Source organism: Thalassophryne amazonica, chromosome 3 (genome assembly GCF_902500255.1).
Source record: "Thalassophryne amazonica chromosome 3, fThaAma1.1, whole genome shotgun sequence".
NCBI lineage: Eukaryota > Metazoa > Chordata > Actinopteri > Batrachoidiformes > Batrachoididae > Thalassophryne > Thalassophryne amazonica.
In genome coordinates this window covers 61203304-61221562 of record NC_047105.1, presented here as the reverse complement: position 1 = coordinate 61221562, position 18259 = coordinate 61203304, and the positions used below count along the sequence as shown (strand labels likewise).

Genomic DNA, 18259 nt, shown 5'->3' with positions numbered 1-18259 from the left:
TATATCATTGCTGTTGGCAAGTTACTCCAAACCCAAGTCATTTTGACCTGTGTTTATGCCCCGAATTGGGGCTGTCCTAGTTTTATTACAACTTTATTCTCACTAATTCCTTGTCTGAACACACATTACTTAATTTTTGGGGGAGATCTCAATTTAGTAATTGACCCTGCCCTTGATAAATCTAATCTGAAAAATATGACTCCCTTGAAGATGGCAAAAACTCTTGACTACACTTATGAACCAAATTGGTTGTGTGGATGTGTGGCGTCATAATCACCCAACAATAAAAGAGTTTTCATTTTATTCACATGTACATCAGACTCACTCTCGGATTGACTATTATTTTTTAGATAAAAAGCTACTATCTACTGTGAAATCATGTGACTATTCTACAATAATCATTTCAGATCACGCCCCTCTTTTGTTAGATATGCAGCTCATTCCCAAAAGTGAGAATCGTCCAACGTGGTGTCTCAATACAGGGTTATTATCCTCTGATACATTTTGCAACTTTGTATCTGAGAAGATTTCCCTATTTATTCAAACGAATAGATCTGATTCTACCTCTCCTTCCCTTTTGTGGGAAACCCTCAAAGCAGTCATACGCGGTGAGATTATCTCCTATTGTGCTAGATTAAACAAGCAGGGAAAACAAAGACAACAAGAACTACTGGAAGCAATCAGGCTAATTGATAACCAGCATTCTCCTAATTCTTCGCTTCAAACAGAGAGATTAAAGCTCCAAACTGAATTTGACATCATCACCACAAATAAAGCAGAGTCACTTTTAAGACGCACAAAATACACATATTATGAACATGGTGACAGGGCCAGTCGGCTGTTGGCACTGACACTGAAACGACAAGATTCACTTCGTTTTATTACACAAATTCATAAAGACCCAAGTACTATAACCAAAGATCCATTAGAGATAAATAAGGCTTTCAGCCAATATTACACTAATCTTTACAAGTCTGAGGCCCCATCTGATAAAACTCAAATGAATACTTTTTTGGATAACCTAAATTTCCCAAAGATTAAAAATATAACTAAGGAAAACCTTGATTCTCCTCTTTGTTTAAATGAAGTAATAACCAGTCTTAAACTAATACAAAGTGGCAAAGCACCGGGCCCAGACGGTTTTCCAGCTGATTTTTTTAAAGAAATTCTCTGACCAATTTGCCCCCTTGATGTTGGACATGTTTAATGACTCACTGGAATGTGGAATACTCCCTCTAACATTAACCCAAGCCTCAATTTCACTTATTCCAAAACCTAACAAAAATCTGGACGAATGCAGTAATTGGAGACCCATCAGTCTTTGTAACGCCGATGTTAAATTATTAGCTAAGGTTTTAGCTAACCGTCTTGACCCCTGCCTACCAAGCATAATCTCCAGTGATCAAACTGGCTTCATTGTGGACGACATTTATTTTCAAATATTCGTCGGTTACTCAATATTATCCTTTCAAAATCTCATGTACAGGAGGTTGAAATGGTGGTATCAATGGATGCAGAAAAGGCTTTTGACAGGGTGGAGTGGGGATATTTATTCACAGTTCTCAACAGATTTGGTTTTGGTCCGAAATACATTTCATGGATACAACTTTTATACAATGCTCCTACTGCGAGTGTGACTACAAACTCCATCCTGTCTGAATATTTCCCTTTGCAACGTGGCTGCCGACAGGGCTGCCCACTGTCACCGCTATTATGTGCTATTGCTATTGAACCCCTGTCCATTTCATTAATCACTGGCATCTATCAAAACGGAATTGAGCACAGGGTCTCACTCTATGCTGACGACCTTCTGCTCTACATTTCAAACCCTACTGTTAGTATTGATCATATCCTTACAATTCTGCGAACATTTGGTTCATTTTCGGGATATAAGTTGAGCTTCATAAAGAGTGAATGTCTTCCTGTAAATGTTGCAGCAAAACAGATCCCAAGCCAAACATTGCCCTTTCGATTAGCCCCTTTTAGTTTCCGCTATTTAGGCATTAATATTTCACATGATCTCACCTCACTTAAAAAAACAACATTACAAGCATGGTCAAAGAAGTGAAAACAGATCTCCAACATTGGAATGCTCTTCCCTTGTCCCTACTAGGCAGAATCAACACAATAAAAATGAATGTGCTTCCAAGAATATTATTCCTTTTTCAGTGCTTGCCAATATTCCTCCCTAAATCATTTTTTAAAAAACTAGATAGGATCTTCTCTACTTTTATTTGGGCGGGTAAGACACCAAGGGCGAAATTTTCAATTCTACAAAGAGCTAAATGTGATGGAGGCCTCGCACTACCAAATTTCATGACGTACTATTGGGCAGCCAATATTCAAAAAATTAGCATGTGGTACAGCTCCCCTAAAACAGACTGGTGCCAAATGGAGGTGCATTCATGCAGCTCTGTCTCTTTAACAACTTTGGTCTGTGCCCCTCTAAACTCATATCCTAATAATTATACCTCAAACACAGTAGTTTTATCTACAATAAAGATTTGGAGACAGTTTCAACGCCATTTTAAAATGACTTCTGCTTACACACTAATGCCCATCTGTGATAACCCTTTATTTACACCTTCAACTCGACCCAGTTTTTTCTTTACGGAAGGATAAGGGCTTAGTTTTCTTTAAACAATTCTTTGAGGATAAAGTCTTTATATCCTTTGATACTCTTAAAACTAAATTCAATCTTCCACAGTCTCATTTATTTAGATATTTCCAGGTCCGCAATTTCACTCAACATAATTTTCCCCATGAACCGCCAGACTCCCTTATAGATTCGATTCTATCTCATCGTGCAGCCCGTGGAATCATCTCAACGGTGGTCAAGATGATTGCATCTCCATCTCTTTTAACAGTTAGATATGCTTGGGAATCAGAACTCAACGTCACTTTCTCAGATGACTGGTGGCAGATGGCCTTGGAAAGAGTCAACACAACCTCTCCTTGTGCTAGCCTGACATTGATACAATTTAAAATTTTGCACAGAACGCATTTATCAAAAGTTAGACCCAACAAACTATTTAACACCGGTGACGTATGTGACAGATGCTCCCTCTCACCTGCAAATCATGCGCACATGTTTTTCTCCTGTATAAAATTGGGACAATTCTGGGCCTTTTTTATGATACGTTGTCTAGAGCTCTTAATAGGCCCCTGGTTCCCAGCCCCTTAATTTCTATTTTTGGTGTACCTGATAACTTTGCCTGTTTCTCTACCAGGGAGAGGAATGTTATTGCTTTTTCTTCTCTTGTTGCTCGCAGACGAATCCTTCTCCACTGGAAGGATCACAAACCCCCACCTTCTAAATCGTGGTTGAAGGACTTAATGTCCTTTATCCACTTAGAGAAAGTGAAGCTTAGTATTAGAGGCTGTACAGACAATTTCAATAAGACTTGGGGCTCTTTTCTTACTTTGGTAAATGCCATGTCATCATTGGAAGACTAATATACTTTTGACAGTTCATAGAGCAGGATGATAAGAAGTTATAAAGACTAAATTGGAATACACTGTAACTTCTTCTGATATTATGTGTATATGTATGTACGTATGGATGTAGGTGTGTGTGTGTGTGTGTGTGTGTGTGTATGTATATATATATATATATATATATATATATATAATTATTATTATTATTAACCTTTTTTTTCGCTTTGTCTAATGTTCTGTTTTCATGGTATATCATTTATAACTGTCTGATATATGCCATATATATGTGGGGGTTCAACGTTCGTGATGTTCTGTTCTAAAAAAATAATAATAACTTTGAATTGTACCTGAAGAATGTATAAATTGTTGAAATTCCAATAAAAACAAATTTAAAAAAAAATTACCCCAAGGTTCCTCACTTTGTCAGTGTGATGTATGAAACACAAGCCTAGGCTAAGCGTTAGCTGGTCACATTGATGCTGATGTCTTACTGGACCAATAACCAACATTTCAGTCTTATCAGAATTTAAAAATAGGATGTTAGGACCGTTGGGGTTTTTATGTAATTATTGTATGGCCTTGCCTTACAATATAAAGCGCCTTGGGGCAACTGTTTGTTGTGATTTGGCGCTATATAAATAAAATTGATTGATTGATGTTGCTAGACATCCAGCTTCTCACTGATGCAAGGCAATCTCCTAAGGATTTTATGTGGATGAGATTACCAGCAGTTATCGGCATGTACAACTGAGTATCATCAGCATAGCAGTGAAAGGTAACCCCAAAACACCGCAATATGTGTCCAAGGGATGCTATATAAAGGGAGAAAAGCAGGGGGCCTAAGACAGACCCCTGAGGAACCCCAAATTTCATGTCACTAAGGTTAGAGGTAGTGTTATTGTACAAAACACAGTGAGAATGACTGGTCAGGTATGACGTCAACCATGCAAGGGCACTCCCAGTAATCCTAAAATGATTCTCCAGCCTATTGAGTAGAATATGATGATCCACAGTATCAAACGCAGCACTGAGATCTAACAGCACCAGAACTGTAGTGGTGTCTGAATCCATTGCAAGCAGAAGATCATTCACCACTTTAGTGAGAGCCGTCTCTGTGGAATGATATTTTCTAAAAGCAGACTGCAGTGGATCAAAAAGATTATTCTCATTAAGGTGGTCCACGAGCTGCTGTGACACCACTTTTTCCAGAATTTTAGAGCAATATGATAGATTTGATATCTGCCTATAGTCTTTCAATACACTAGGGTCAAGATTAGATTTCTTAAGCAATGGTTTAATGATTGCAGATTTTAAACATTTAAGAACAGATCCAGAAATTGAGAGATTAATAATTTCCAACACAGTCGGCCCAAGAGTGGGCTACAGGTCCTTAAACAGTTTTGTTGGTATAGGATCAAATAAGCAGGTTGTGCTTTTTGTTGACGTTACGAGTTTCATCAGCACACCTAGTGAGATACTATCAAATTCTGTAAATCTAGGTAATGCCTTAGTAATGGCGCACACCTCAATAGCAGGGTGTAGTGGCTGGTTTAAAGCATGCTGAGATATGTTAAACCTAATGTCTTCTATTTTCTTCTCAAAGTAAGCCAAGAAATCCTGTGCTGTAAAAGGAGAGTGACTTACAGGTGGTTGTCCATGAATAAGTGTTGCCACTGTGTCAAACAAGAACTTTGAGTTATGCTTGTTTTTGTTGATCAAATCAGAGTAATAGGTCCGCTTTGTAGCCAGTAGTGCATGCTTATAGTCTAAGATAGCATCATGCCACGCAAGGTGGAATACTTCTAATTTTGAACTACACCATTTTTGGTCTCGACCTCTAGCCTTATGCTTGAGGTCACGCAAGTAATCATTGAACCAAGGTGACTGTGTTTTGGGGGGGCATGGTTTTAATAAAGATGGTGCAGTCATGTCAAGTGCAGTATTGAGCGCTGAGTTTAAACTATCCACAAAAGTGTCTACTGATTGGGTACTGTCCAAATGTGAAGCTAAGATATCAGGCAGTTTAGCTTCGAGTTCAGTCGTAGTTGAGGAGTTGATGCGTGACCGCAGTGATAAAGTTGTTGTTTCACTAAACACGGCAGTGAAACTGTAAACCTAATAAGTGAGTGATCAGAGATCACTGATGCAAGTGGTATAATGTCAGTATTCGTGACAGCAATACCACGTGCGAGAACCAGATCCAGGGTATTTCCACTAATGTGCGTCGAGTCCTGAATGCATTGCTGAAATCCTAATACATCCACAATTTCCATAAATGGTTTGCAGAGGGGATCTGAAGGCTTATTTCTATGAATGTTAAAGTCACCAATGATCAGAATGTTATCTGCACTAGTTAAGAAGTTAGAAATGAAGGCACCAAATTCATCTAAGAATTCAGAGTATGAGCCAGGGGGCCTATATACAGTGACAAAATAATACAGCTGATTTTTATTCTTCTGACCTTGGCAATACATAGCATCGTGGGTAGAGTGGTGAATCAGATGCTCAAATGAGTTATATTTGTGACCCCCAACAGCAAATAAGCTAAACCTAGATTTATGAATAAGAGCGACACCCCTGCCTTGATTCACATCACGAGGGATGTGACAAAATATGTACGCCGGTGGGCAGGTCTCATTTAAGGGAAGGACAACCAAGGTTTAAGCCAGGTTTCACATAACCCAATCATATCTAATTGATGATCCATAATTAGATCATTAATCAACAATGATTTTGAGGACAGTGATCTTATGTTAATGGGAACCAGAATAAGGACCTCAGTGGGGTTGACGGACTTCAAATTGACTGTAGGTGTGCGTGAGGGTGTCTTTTGATGTTGTCGTTTTGAGTGATTCATTTAACTTCTCTTGGATTTCTCATCGTCCCATTCCGCCCCCTGCAGGCTTCATCCCATTACTGCACGGCTTGGCGGTCATAACTTGTTTCTTGCTAATGTAAACTGCTTTATTACCTTGAAAGTTATTAAAATAGCGTGAATGTCCTTAAAAGGTAGCAGAACACTACAGCCAAACAAAAATGTGCTTCCAGACGTTTTGTGTAGAATGTTTTAATTTCCTATCAAAAGCCTCTATTTGTTTCCACTCTCCTATGGAGGAGTAGATTTACAGGACAAACTATTTGTTGTTTGTCTCCGGGGGAGTTTGACACTGAAATGTAAATTCATAGCCATATTTATTCCACGTGAAGTTACGATAGTGAAAGTATTTAAAATACTGGGATAAACTATACGATATTTAATGATATATTCGTATAAATAACCAATGTGTGTCAATGTTTGTCTTTTGTAAAAACGCTAAACCCCCCAAGTCAGCAACCGAATGAGTTTTTCCTCCCAGCACATTCTCTCACACACACACACTCTTCTCTCTGGCAAACTTGTGAAGCACCAATATGGACTGAATGGAGGAATATTTTAATTTTATTTGTTCCCACATGGCAGGGCATTGGAAGAGGAATTTATCCGTACGTTACACGAGCCTCGAGGTTCAGCCTCATCGGAACAGGTCAGACTAAAGAGGAAGTCGATGCCTAACTGCTAGTTTAGCACTTTCAATGAAATTTTGAAGGAATTGAGCCATTTTAATTTGTGTATAAAGATACTTAAGTCAGTTTGCATGAAACGTAGATGTGCCGGGTTTTCCCACTCTTAATGTTTCATCCTAAAATTGAGAACTTTTGTGGTAGAGGTGTCGTTAGAGATGAGTGAGGCCTGTTCACGAGCAGTCACAAGATGTGACGGCTCAAAATATTGTGTAACACCTGACTGGAAACGACCTGACAACATGTTATTAACTAATTATGTTGCTTATTTCTTAAAATTAATATTGGAAAAAACATTCCATTCCATTGCTTTGGAACGTAGGGGGCAAACAATGAAGTTAAGTTCACTTCTTTTTGCAACTCTGTTATGTTAGAATCCAGAAGCTTGTCTTTTGTAGTTTGGGGATTTTTGGTATACTTGCCCAGAAGGTCAGTAGCTTTTAAAATATATTGTCGTGTCTCTCTTGATTTGGCCACGCTTTGAAAAGTTTCGAGTATGAGTGGTAGATTTTGGCAGTAGGTGGAAAATCTCAAATGCCTCGATTAATTTGGGATTCCACTCTTTTCATATTGCCTCAATGATTAACAGCTGGGAGAACCATCAGAGCCATATTCAAAATATTTTCATTTTTCCGGGCTGTGGCTGTTGTTTCCTCAGCACTAACTTTGCTGTGGAAAAGTTTAAGTTTGGTGAAAAGAAGCTCCAAATACAGATGATTGCCTAGTCTTAATATCTCTCCGTTTTTTATTGTTTTGGTTAGTTTTTTCAGCTGTGTCTGTTTGTCTCTTTATTGGCTTGTTTGCAGTTGACTGAACAATGAATAGCCTGATGTTTACAAAAACAAACTATTTAAGAGATCAGCCTGGACTTGTACAGTTTTTACTATATAATATTCTTTAACTTTGTGGTGATTTCAACTGAGCTATGTGCTTAAGTCTAGTTGGAACAATTGAATTCTTTTGGTTGTCTTTAACAAACCAGCTTTTTTTGTTCTTTTGTGTAGACAAAGAGAAGAGAAGGCGAGAGGTGACCATGGAAGCTCTGTCTCACTCAGGCTTCAGAACAGCTGGAAAACTAGCCTGGCTGCTTTTGTCTCTGTTGACATCGTGGACAGTCTTTTGTTCAGCTGACATAAAGCAAACAAGATGGCCATTGTCTTCCAAGAAACCAGTTCTTCTTGCTTGGAATGCCCCAACAGAGGACTGTGCCCCTCGACATGACATAAGTTTGTCTCTGGAACAGTTTGATATTGTGGCTTCGCCCAATGAAGCATTTTTTCGGCAGACCCTCACAATATTCTACAAGGAGCGCCTTGGGGTGTATCCCTATTATGATCATGATGGCCGTGCAGTGAACGGAGGTCTTCCACAAGATGCTAGCCTAACTCAGCACTATAAAAAGATGCCTGAAGATGTGCAAAAATACATTCGAGATCCTGAAGCAAAAGGTCTGGCTGTCATTGACTGGGAGGAGTGGCGTCCATTGTGGATTCGTAATTGGGATGCTAAAGATCTCTATCGGATTAAATCACGTGAAATGGTGGCAAAAAAGAACCCTAAATGGTCTCCAGAACAAGTGGGGAAAGTTGCACAGCAAGAGTTTGAGCTCTCAGCTCGCAGGTTTATGCTAGAGACTCTAAAATTTGTCAAAAATATGAGACCGAATAAACTCTGGGGCTTCTATCTGTTTCCAGATTGTTACAACCATGATTACGTGAGTGGGCTGAAGAACTACACGGGCCGCTGCCCTGTTCTAGAGTTAGACCGCAATGACCAACTTAACTGGTTGTGGACAGAAAGTACTGCATTGTTTCCTTCTATATACATGGCTTCTGCACTACATTCTACAACTTATGGACGGCTTTTTGTCCGTAACCGAGTAAAGGAGGCAATGCGCCTAGCGTCTGTTGGGGATGGATTAGCACGTCCTGTTTTTGTTTATACCCGACCTACCTACATCAACCAAATGACTGCCCTGACTGAGGTTAGTATCCTCTAGTGATGTCTTCTCAATCATAGGCATTTTATTCATATATCTGTTGTAAGTAAAAGTAAGCCCCTTTGGCTGCTCCCTTGTTTTAAACTTGGGGTCACCACAGCAAATTGGAGGTAGATCTGCATGTTTAATTGGCACAAGTTTTACGCCGGATGCCCTTCCTGATGCAACTCCACATTACATGGAGAAATGTGGCAGGGGTATGGTTTGAAGCGGCAACCTCCCACACTGAAACCAAAAGCACTAAAAACTTGGCCACCACCCCTGCCACACTTATTCATATATCTATTGAGCAATTACAAATCACCCAGTTAGGTTAGTCATTCCATGTGTGTGTCTGTTTATGAACCCTTTTATTGCAGGTTACACACGTCTATCATTTTTTTTTAACATTACCACGTTATTTTCTCCATTAAATTTAAAAGTTTGTTTAATTGAACAGTTGTTTGAGTTGAGACCTGCAGTCAAAGTATACAGTATTTTTGCAAGGCAGAAAAGACAACATTAGAAAAAAGTCAGGAAAAGGTGAATATACAGTTGGGTATCAGAATGATACTTTTTCATGCCTGATTAATCATGTCACAACAACTTCAGGGTGGCACATTGTATGGCCACACCCCAGCCTTGAAACTGTTAATTCATTGTATAATTCATTCAGCTTTAGTGGTTACATAAGTCCCTTTGACTTCTCCCTTGTTTCAGTTGGATATGCGTGTTGACTTGGCACAAGCTTGATGCTGGGTGCCCTTCCTGACATTTTACAAATAATGAATGCTTATGAGTTCAATGGTACGAATATTTCATGAGGCGAAAGATGGAATGTTCCATCTTTCACCTCATGAAATAGTCGTTCCATTGAAAGAATGCAAAAACATTCATTATTTGTTTTGTATAAGGGCTAAAATAGATCCTTGTCATTTGATAATATATTAATTTATAAACAACCAAAAAGGGACTTACATTTTGGTGTGGTGCTTTGACATCAACAGTCCAACACAAACTTTAAATAGAAGTGCAAAATTGTTCTCATTGAACTTGGAAAAACAGTTAGATAGTCTGTGATACTTCAAAAAAAAAAAAAAAAAGACTGTGTGCTTCATCAGTCCAGCAAAAAAAATCACATCAGAAATTTGTCCAGCTTTTCACCCTAACAGCTCTTCATGCCTCCAGATGGCTTATGGCATAGGGGATTTGTTTTTGTGTGCGTGAGAGAGATAGTGTTAGAAGAATTAGCATCATCAAGTCGCTCATTCAAATCGTCGTCCGTCAGGAAAACAAACTTCCATGTTTAGCTAAACACTGCCCCCACTAGTGTGTGCGCGGGCGGGGTTCACAGTGTGCAATGGTATAAAACATGGAACCAAATTTGCACGGTAAATGGAACCATATTTGCATGCTGAATGCAACACCACAGAAATTGGAATAAATAATCCGTGTCACGTGACATACAAAGCACCAATCACATGACAAGGATCCATCCAGCCATTATATAAAACCTCACATTACATGGAGAATGGACAGGGGTGGCCTTGAACAGCGAACCTTTCGCTCTAGAAAAAGGCACACTTGGCCACCAGCCCTGCCCCTACCAATGTTCGAAACTACAGGTACAATATTACCTCTGTTATTGAATGAAATGAACAATAATAATGTCAGCATAATGATGAAATTGATCAATAAAATATATAGTATGGAATTAATATAAGTAAGTAATCACTATCATTCAATAAAACAAAAATGTGATTATCACAACAATTAGAATGAATTATAGGTGTAGTTGAAAAAATTAAAGTACAATAGGAATTGTGAAGAACTGACTCAGCAAGCAACTATGGGTCAAAGAAATATAATTCTTAATTGCTTTAATTTTGTTAGACAAAAAATTATTGCCTTTCGCATTTGATTTGTGTTTTTGTAAAATGAGGCATTTATAGTATTTTGTGCCATACAAGTAATTTATTTATTCAATTCAACATTACTGCTTTGTATGTGTCAGCGTCCACAATGGAACTGTTGAGTGTCCAAAGATATTACAGTTGTTAGGAACTTGAATGTACCATACGAGGTCTATTAGAAAACTAACCGGCAGTTTTATTAAAAAAAAAAACTATGGATTTGAATCACGTGCGATTACACCAGACATGCTTGAACCCTCATGCGCATGCGTGAGTTTTTTCACGCATGTCGGTGACGTCATTCGCCTGTGGGCAGGCTTTGAGTGAGCATTGGTCCAGCCCTCTCAGCTGACATCCTTTGTCTGAGACGCTGCTGGAGACGGTGCGCGTTGCTTTATCAAAATTTTTTCAGGACCTGTGAGGGATATCCGAGTGGACACTATTCGAGAAATTCTACTGGTTTTCGGTGAAAAGTTTAACGGCTGATGAGAGATTGTGGAGTTTCTTTCGCTTTAAGGACAGCTCACAAAGGGGATCGGCGCAGCGCGGTCGGAGGTGGCGTCCATCTGGCTGTTTCGATCTGAAAACATCCTAATTGGCTCTGTTCACCCAGGTCGTCGTCAGAGAACAGAGAAGTTTCAGAAGAGGTCGGCATGAGGAGTTTATGCAGACATTCCACTGTTAAAGGAGATTTTGTAATGAAAGAACGTGCGGGCAAATTTGCCGAGTCGGTTCCGTGACGACGACGCAAATCCGTCTGCGCCGCGACAGGAAAAACACCTCCGTGTTGAAAACTATTTGTAAAATTCAGGTGGCTGTTGATGGCTTTCAACAAGTGAGTATCTGAGAAATTGTTTAACAGCTGGGCATGTTCCAACTTGTCCGTTAAGGTTTCCAATGGAGGTGTTTTTACTGTCGCGACACCCTGCGGTCGGGTCCGGCCCGACATGCGAATCTGCCCGCACGTTCTTTCATTACAAAATCTCCTTTAACAGTGGAATGTCCGCATAAACTCCTCATGCCGACCTCTTCTGAAACTTCTCTGTTCTCTGACGATGACCTGGGTGAACAGAGCCTGAAATGTGGAAGTTTTCAGCTTGAAACAGCGAGACGACGATGCCTCGGAGCGCAGATCGCCGTCAGGCGCCGTGGGCCGTTCTTAAAGCGACACTAACAGACCAAAATCTCTCATCAGCCGTTAACATTTTCACCGAAAACCAGCTGAATTTATCGAATGATGTCCACTCAGTTGTGCCTTACAGTTTTTGAAAATTTTTTTATCAAACAAAGCAGCAGTCTCTGAGCCATTCCTAAACAATGAAAAAAATGACGAGAGGGTGGGCCACTCCTCACTCAAAGACTGCCCACAGGCGAATGACGTAAGCGACAGGCGTGAAAAAACTTTTGCATGCCCACGAGGGTTCAAGCATGTCTGATGTAATCACACGTGATTCAAATCCATATGGTTTTTGAAAAAAATAATGTCGGATACTTTTCTAACAGACCTCGTATAATACAAGCTGTTAAGGAGATCAGAGAACAACTCTGACTGCCAGGTTTCACATTTATCAAGAGTTGATTGACTGTCACCAGACATTTTTGCAGCTACTTTATTCATATATGTAATCTTTTATATGTAAGTAAGATAAGAGACCACAGGCCTTCGTGAATGCAAACAAGTTTCTGCTGAATAAGCGATGGCTGCGTAGGAGTCGGATTTACTACAAAACAACAATAACAATATGGCACTGTAGTATTGCAATTACTAGGGCTGAAACAGTTAGCTAGTTAACACGATAATTGATGTGTTTTTTGTTAATTATTTAAATATTTTAAAAAGAAAAAGGCCACAGATTTACATGTTCCAGTTTCTTCAGTGTAATAATTTGTTCCTGTTGTTTCTTTTGTATCACTGTAAATTAAATATCTTTATTTGAGTATTGGGTTGTTTAAACATTTAAGAAGAAGGGCATTTTTGTCATTGTATGTAGATTAATACATACAATGAAATTTGTCCTCTGCATTTAACCATCTTAATTACAGTTAGACACAGTCCAGCCAAAAGGAGCACAAACACAGTCAGACTTTAACTCACACCTGTAATCAAAAATTCACAGAACCTGCATGTCTTTGGAAGAGGGAGGAAGCCGGAACACCCGGAGGGAACCCATGCAAATGCAGGGAGAACATGTAAACTCAACATACTTCTAACAAAGACCAGGATGGAAGTGATCCCAAGACCTTCTCACTCTGAGGCAACAGTGCAAACCATAAGCCACCATGCTGCCTAATCAACAGATTAATGAAAATAAGTTAGTTGCAACAACCTTAGATATTTGTACTCTAATTGCTACTTGTTTTTTTTTGGGGGGGGGGGGGGGCAGAGCTGATCATGTCCTCTCTGGGGCATTATGATACAATTTGTGATCAGAAGCCCTGATACCTGTCTCGTGAGGAATGTTTATTTTAATAAATTATATGAAAATAAGGATTTATTGTAGATGTTATTTGAAGTGACTCAAACCTATTTATACATAGCATTTGTAATATTTTTTCCCTTATCTGGGTCGCTAGGATAAGTACTACAAAATGAATGAATGAATGAATGTATAATACTTACAGAATTAAACATTTCTATGTGTTGATTTGTTTCTTAAAGCAAACACTGGATTTTAGTTGATGTCTTCCCAGTGCTGTCAAATTTGAATCTGTAATAAGGAACATTGACTTTCACAGTACAAGTATTTGTTGTGAATGTGGCCCTGCTTTTGCATTAAAACACCTTTTTTTTAGTGAAGTGCATTTTGCAATATAAATTATCTGTTATTTAACTTTAATACACGTAGCATCAGAGACAGAGACTCAGTATTATTTGCTGACATAAAAAGTAGAGAACATGTTTTGCTGACTGTTGTTCGCAGAACTAATTTTTTCTCTCTTTCCTTTTTCTCATGCCCCAAAGGACAGGTTAGCTTCATCCTGGCATCAAAGTTGTATTAAGTCAGTAATAGTGGCTATGACATGAGGGGGAGGTGGGGCCTGTCTTCATTTGCAGCAACGTACGTAGTGAAAGTATAGGGAGGATCGGGTCTGATTTCAGAGACTACATTGTTCAACTAAACAAAAAACAACAGTTTAACAAACAACAATGAAACAAACTTGTTTTGGCTTGTGTCGTGTTTTTATTTGTGATGTTTATGGCAAGAAAATTAAAGTGGGAACACTATAATTTACATTGTTTACAATATTAACTCAGAGGTTCAGTTTGTGGCTCATAAAACAATCTATTTGTGTTTGTACTCCAGACAGACCTGGTCTCCACCATTGGTGAGAGTGTTGCTCTTGGAGCCGCGGGTGTTATCTTCTGGGGGGACACCTCCTATACAAGCAGCAAGGTAAGTGCCTCGCCTTCCCTACGTGACATGCATGTTTGATGTGCTGAGTGTTCTGAAGTTTGCTGTTAACATGTCTTTCTCTTCTAGGCCAGCTGCTCCAGCATAAATGATTATCTGCAGGGCCCGCTGGGCCGGTACCTGCTCAATGTGTCGACGGCAGCAGAGCAGTGCAGTCGGATGCTGTGTAAATCCCACGGCCGCTGCCTGCGCAGAGTATCGGACAGTGACACGTATCTGCATCTCAGCCCCTTAACCCACAGCATCACCAGCCTGCGTGGCCAGCTGAAGCTCACAGGCACGCCGGGCCAAGCTGAGCTGGCTGCTTTCCACACACACTTCCAATGTCAATGCTACAGTGAGTATAGTGGTGAGGGCTGTGCAAAGAAAGAAAAAGGCCAGAATAGAGCAGCCTCTGTCCTCCAGACCTGGCCCCTTTGCCTCATATTTCCACTTGGACTCCTTACCCTGCTGCACTGAGGAGAGCATTTACTGTTTTTGCCACCCTTTCAAGGGACACTTGGAGGACAAAATCAATCATTGCAGTCAGCACTAGGATGGGCAATCTCCCAGTAAATCCAGTGGCTTTTCATCTCATACAAGCAGCATCATGAGGAGTCGACCAATAAAAGTCACTTCAACTTAACATATCACTAACGGTCTACAGGGTACCAATTAAAGTTTATGTTTGGATCATTAATTTATGCTGGAGCTCTGCAGTATCAGATCATGCTTCGTGCCGACCTGGACCTCCAGATAACAGCACTCCACATGATCACACTCTGAATTCACCAAAACAACAACTACTACTACTTCAGCAAACTGGATCAGATGCCTTAAAACCATCGCTTCACTTCGAAGCACAAGTGTGAATTGTGCCATTTTATCATGAACATTTACAGGTACTGGCTCTACAGGTACACCGTCTTGGGCTGGATTGAACCCATTTTTTCCTCCAGAACTGTCTTAATTCTTGTGGCATAAATTCAGTAAGGTGCTGTAAACATTTCCCAAAGATTTTGGCTTGTGTTGACATGAGAGCATATGACAGTTACCACACCATTACACCACCACCAGTCTGAATTGTTGATACAAAGCAGGATGGATCCATACTTTGATATTATTTACACCAAATTGTGACAACCATTTGAATTTTGTAGCAGAAATCAACACTCACCCAACCAGGCAGTGTTTTCCTCTGTCCACTTTTGGTGAGCTGGTGCCTGCTGCTGCCTCAGTTTTCTGTTCATAGCTGATAGGAGGGGCACACTTGATGTGGCCTTCTCCTGCTGTAGCCTATCTACTTCAGTGTTTGGAATGTTGTGCGTGCTTAATGAGCAGTTGAAGAGCTTTCAGTAGAAGGGCTGAAAATTTTGGCGCCTATCAACATGACAAAAACGTTAGCCCCATCTCGGCTTGTCGCAATAATAAATATATCGACTTATCGTTCAATATATATAAAGATGAAAACAATAATTTTGCTACGCTTGATATAACGCCCTTTATGTTGGTGTTTGTTTCCATTAGTCACCAACATTTTAGTGAGTCGTGCTGCTCATGGACACTGTCGTCTCCTGCTTTCTGCAGAAGGTGGGGTCAGCCGCATCAGCCTGCTCTTTGTGTCTGAGTTGAAACGATGTGACAGCATTATTCTATTCAGAACCTTAAATGGAATTGTTTAATTTGCCTTTTTCTTTTTTGCCTTTTTCTTCCAAAATGTGAACCCAAAAGTGTACAGCTCTGCATTTGTATAGAATCACTGTCTCCGTATGAGATCAGTCCTCTGCATGCTGGTTTAGACGGACAACACCACCAACTTATTAAAAAAAGTTGACATTTTATATGAATTAAAGTAAGATTTCATGGATTACTCATAACCATCCCATCCCAAAGACGTATCGTTATCTTTGGCTGCTTTCAGTGATGCCGGTATTTGGTTAGACTCTTTCTCTCCGATTGTTCTGTCTGAGTTATTTTCATTAGTTACTTCATCCAAACCATCAACATGTCTATTAGACCCCATTCCTACCAGGCTGCTCAAGGAAGCCCTACCATTATTTAATGCTTCGATCTTAAATATGATCACTCTATCTTTATTAGTTGGCTATGTACCACAGGCTTTTAAGGTGGCAGTAATTAAACCATTACTTAAAAAGCCATCACTTGAACCAGCTATCTTAGCTAATTATAGGCCAATCTCCAACCTTCCTTTTCTCTCAAAAATTCTTGAAAGGGTAGTTGTAAAACAGCTAACTGATCATCTGCAGAGGAATGGTCTATTTGAAGAGTTTCAGTCAGGTTTTAGAATTCATCATAGTACAGAAACAGCATTAGTGAAGGTTACAAATGATCTTCTTATGGCCTCAGACAGTGGACTCATCTCTGTGCTTGTTCTGTTAGACCTCCATAAAATTTTATTACAGAGATTAGAGCATGCCATAGGTATTAAAGGCACTGCGCTGCAGTGGTTTGAATCATATTTATCTAATAGATTACAATTTGTTCATGTAAATGGGGAATCTTCTTCACAGACTAAGGTTAATTATGGAGTTCCACAAGGTTCTGTGCTAGGACCAATTTTATTCACTTTATACATGCTTCCCTTAGGCAGTATTATTAGACGGCATTGCTTAAATTTTCATTGTTACGCAGATGATACCCAGCTTTATCTATCCATGAAGCCAGAGGACACACACCAATTAGCTAAACTGCAGGATTGTCTTACAGACATAAAGACATGGATGACCTCTAATTTCCTGCTTTTAAACTCAGATAAAACTGAAGTTATTGTACTTGGCCCCACAAATCTTAGAAACATGGTGTCTAACCAGATCCTTACTCTGGATGGCATTACCCTGACCTCTAGTAATACTGTGAGAAATCTTGGAGTCATTTTTGATCAGGATATGTCATTCAGTGCGCATATTAAACAAATATGTAAGACTGCTTTTTTGCATTACGCAATATCTCTAAAATTAGAAAGGTCTTGTCTCAGAGTGATGCTGAAAAACTAATTCATGCATTTATTTCCTCTAGGCTGGACTATTGTAATTCATTATTATCAGGTTGTCCTAAAAGTTCCCTGAAAAGCCTTCAGTTAATTCAAAATGCTGCAGCTAGAGTACTAACGGGGACTAGAAGGAGAGAGCATATCTCACCCATATTGGCCTCTCTTCATTGGCTTCCTGTTAATTCTAGAATAGAATTTAAAATTATTCTTCTTATTTATAAGGTTTTGAATAATCAGGTCCCATCTTATCTTAGGGACCTCATAGTACCATATCACCCCAATAGAGCGCTTCGCTCTCAGACTGCAGGCTTACTTGTAGTTCCTAGGGTTTGTAAGAGTAGAATGGGAGGCAGAGCCTTCAGCTTTCAGGCTCCTCTCCTGTGGAACCAGCTCCCAGTTCAGATCAGGGAGACAGACACCCTCTCTACTTTTAAGATTAGGCTTAAAACTTTCCTTTTTGCTAAAGCTTATAGTCAGGGCTGGATCAGGTGACCCTGAACCATCCCTTAGTTATGCTGCTATAGACTTAGACTGCTGGGGGGTTCCCATGATGCACTGAGTGTTTCTTTCTCCTTTTGCTCTGTATGCACCACTCTGCATTTAATCATTAGTGATTGATCTCTGCTCCCCTCCACAGCATGTCTTTTTCCTGGTTCTCTCCCTCAGCCCCAACCAGTCCCAGCAGAAGACTGCCCCTCCCTGAGCCTGGTTCTGCTGGAGGTTTCTTCCTGTTAAAAGTTTTTCCTTCCCACTGTCGCCAAGTGCTTGCTCACAGGGGGTCGTTTTGACCGTTGGGGTTTTTACGTAATTATTGTATGGCCTTGCCTTACAATATAAAGCGCCTTGGGGCAACTGTTTGTTGTGATTTGGCGCTGTATAAATAAAATTGATTGAAAAATTGATTGATTGATGGATGAGAGGGTCACATAGGAGTGACACTGCAGAATGATTTCAAACCTGTACAGAC

At 39.8% G+C, this 18259-nt stretch overlaps 1 protein-coding gene across 1 annotated transcript; it reads left to right on the top strand.

Moving 5' to 3' along the window:
- Nucleotides 1-6814: 6814 nt before the first annotated feature.
- On the top strand, nt 6815-15150 carry hyal2b (hyaluronidase 2b). Its single transcript, XM_034166470.1, has 4 exons — nt 6815-6962; nt 8004-8983; nt 14196-14285; nt 14373-15150. The coding sequence occupies exons 2-4, from the start codon at nt 8033-8035 to the stop codon at nt 14760-14762; spliced, it is 1431 nt and encodes a 476-aa protein (XP_034022361.1). The 5' UTR covers nt 6815-6962; nt 8004-8032; the 3' UTR covers nt 14763-15150.
- The last annotated feature ends 3109 nt before the right edge of the window (nt 15151-18259 follow it).

Bases quoted from the DNA above. Each gene is read 5' to 3' on its own strand.
- hyal2b (XM_034166470.1), top strand. From the start codon at position 8,033: ATGGAAGCTCTGTCTCACTCAGGCTTCAGAACAGCTGGAAAACTAGCC. The intron at 8,984-14,195 runs GTTAGTATCCTC...TTTGTACTCCAG, and splicing joins AAATGACTGCCCTGACTGAG to ACAGACCTGGTCTCCACCAT. The intron at 14,286-14,372 runs GTAAGTGCCTCG...TTTCTCTTCTAG, and splicing joins CCTCCTATACAAGCAGCAAG to GCCAGCTGCTCCAGCATAAA.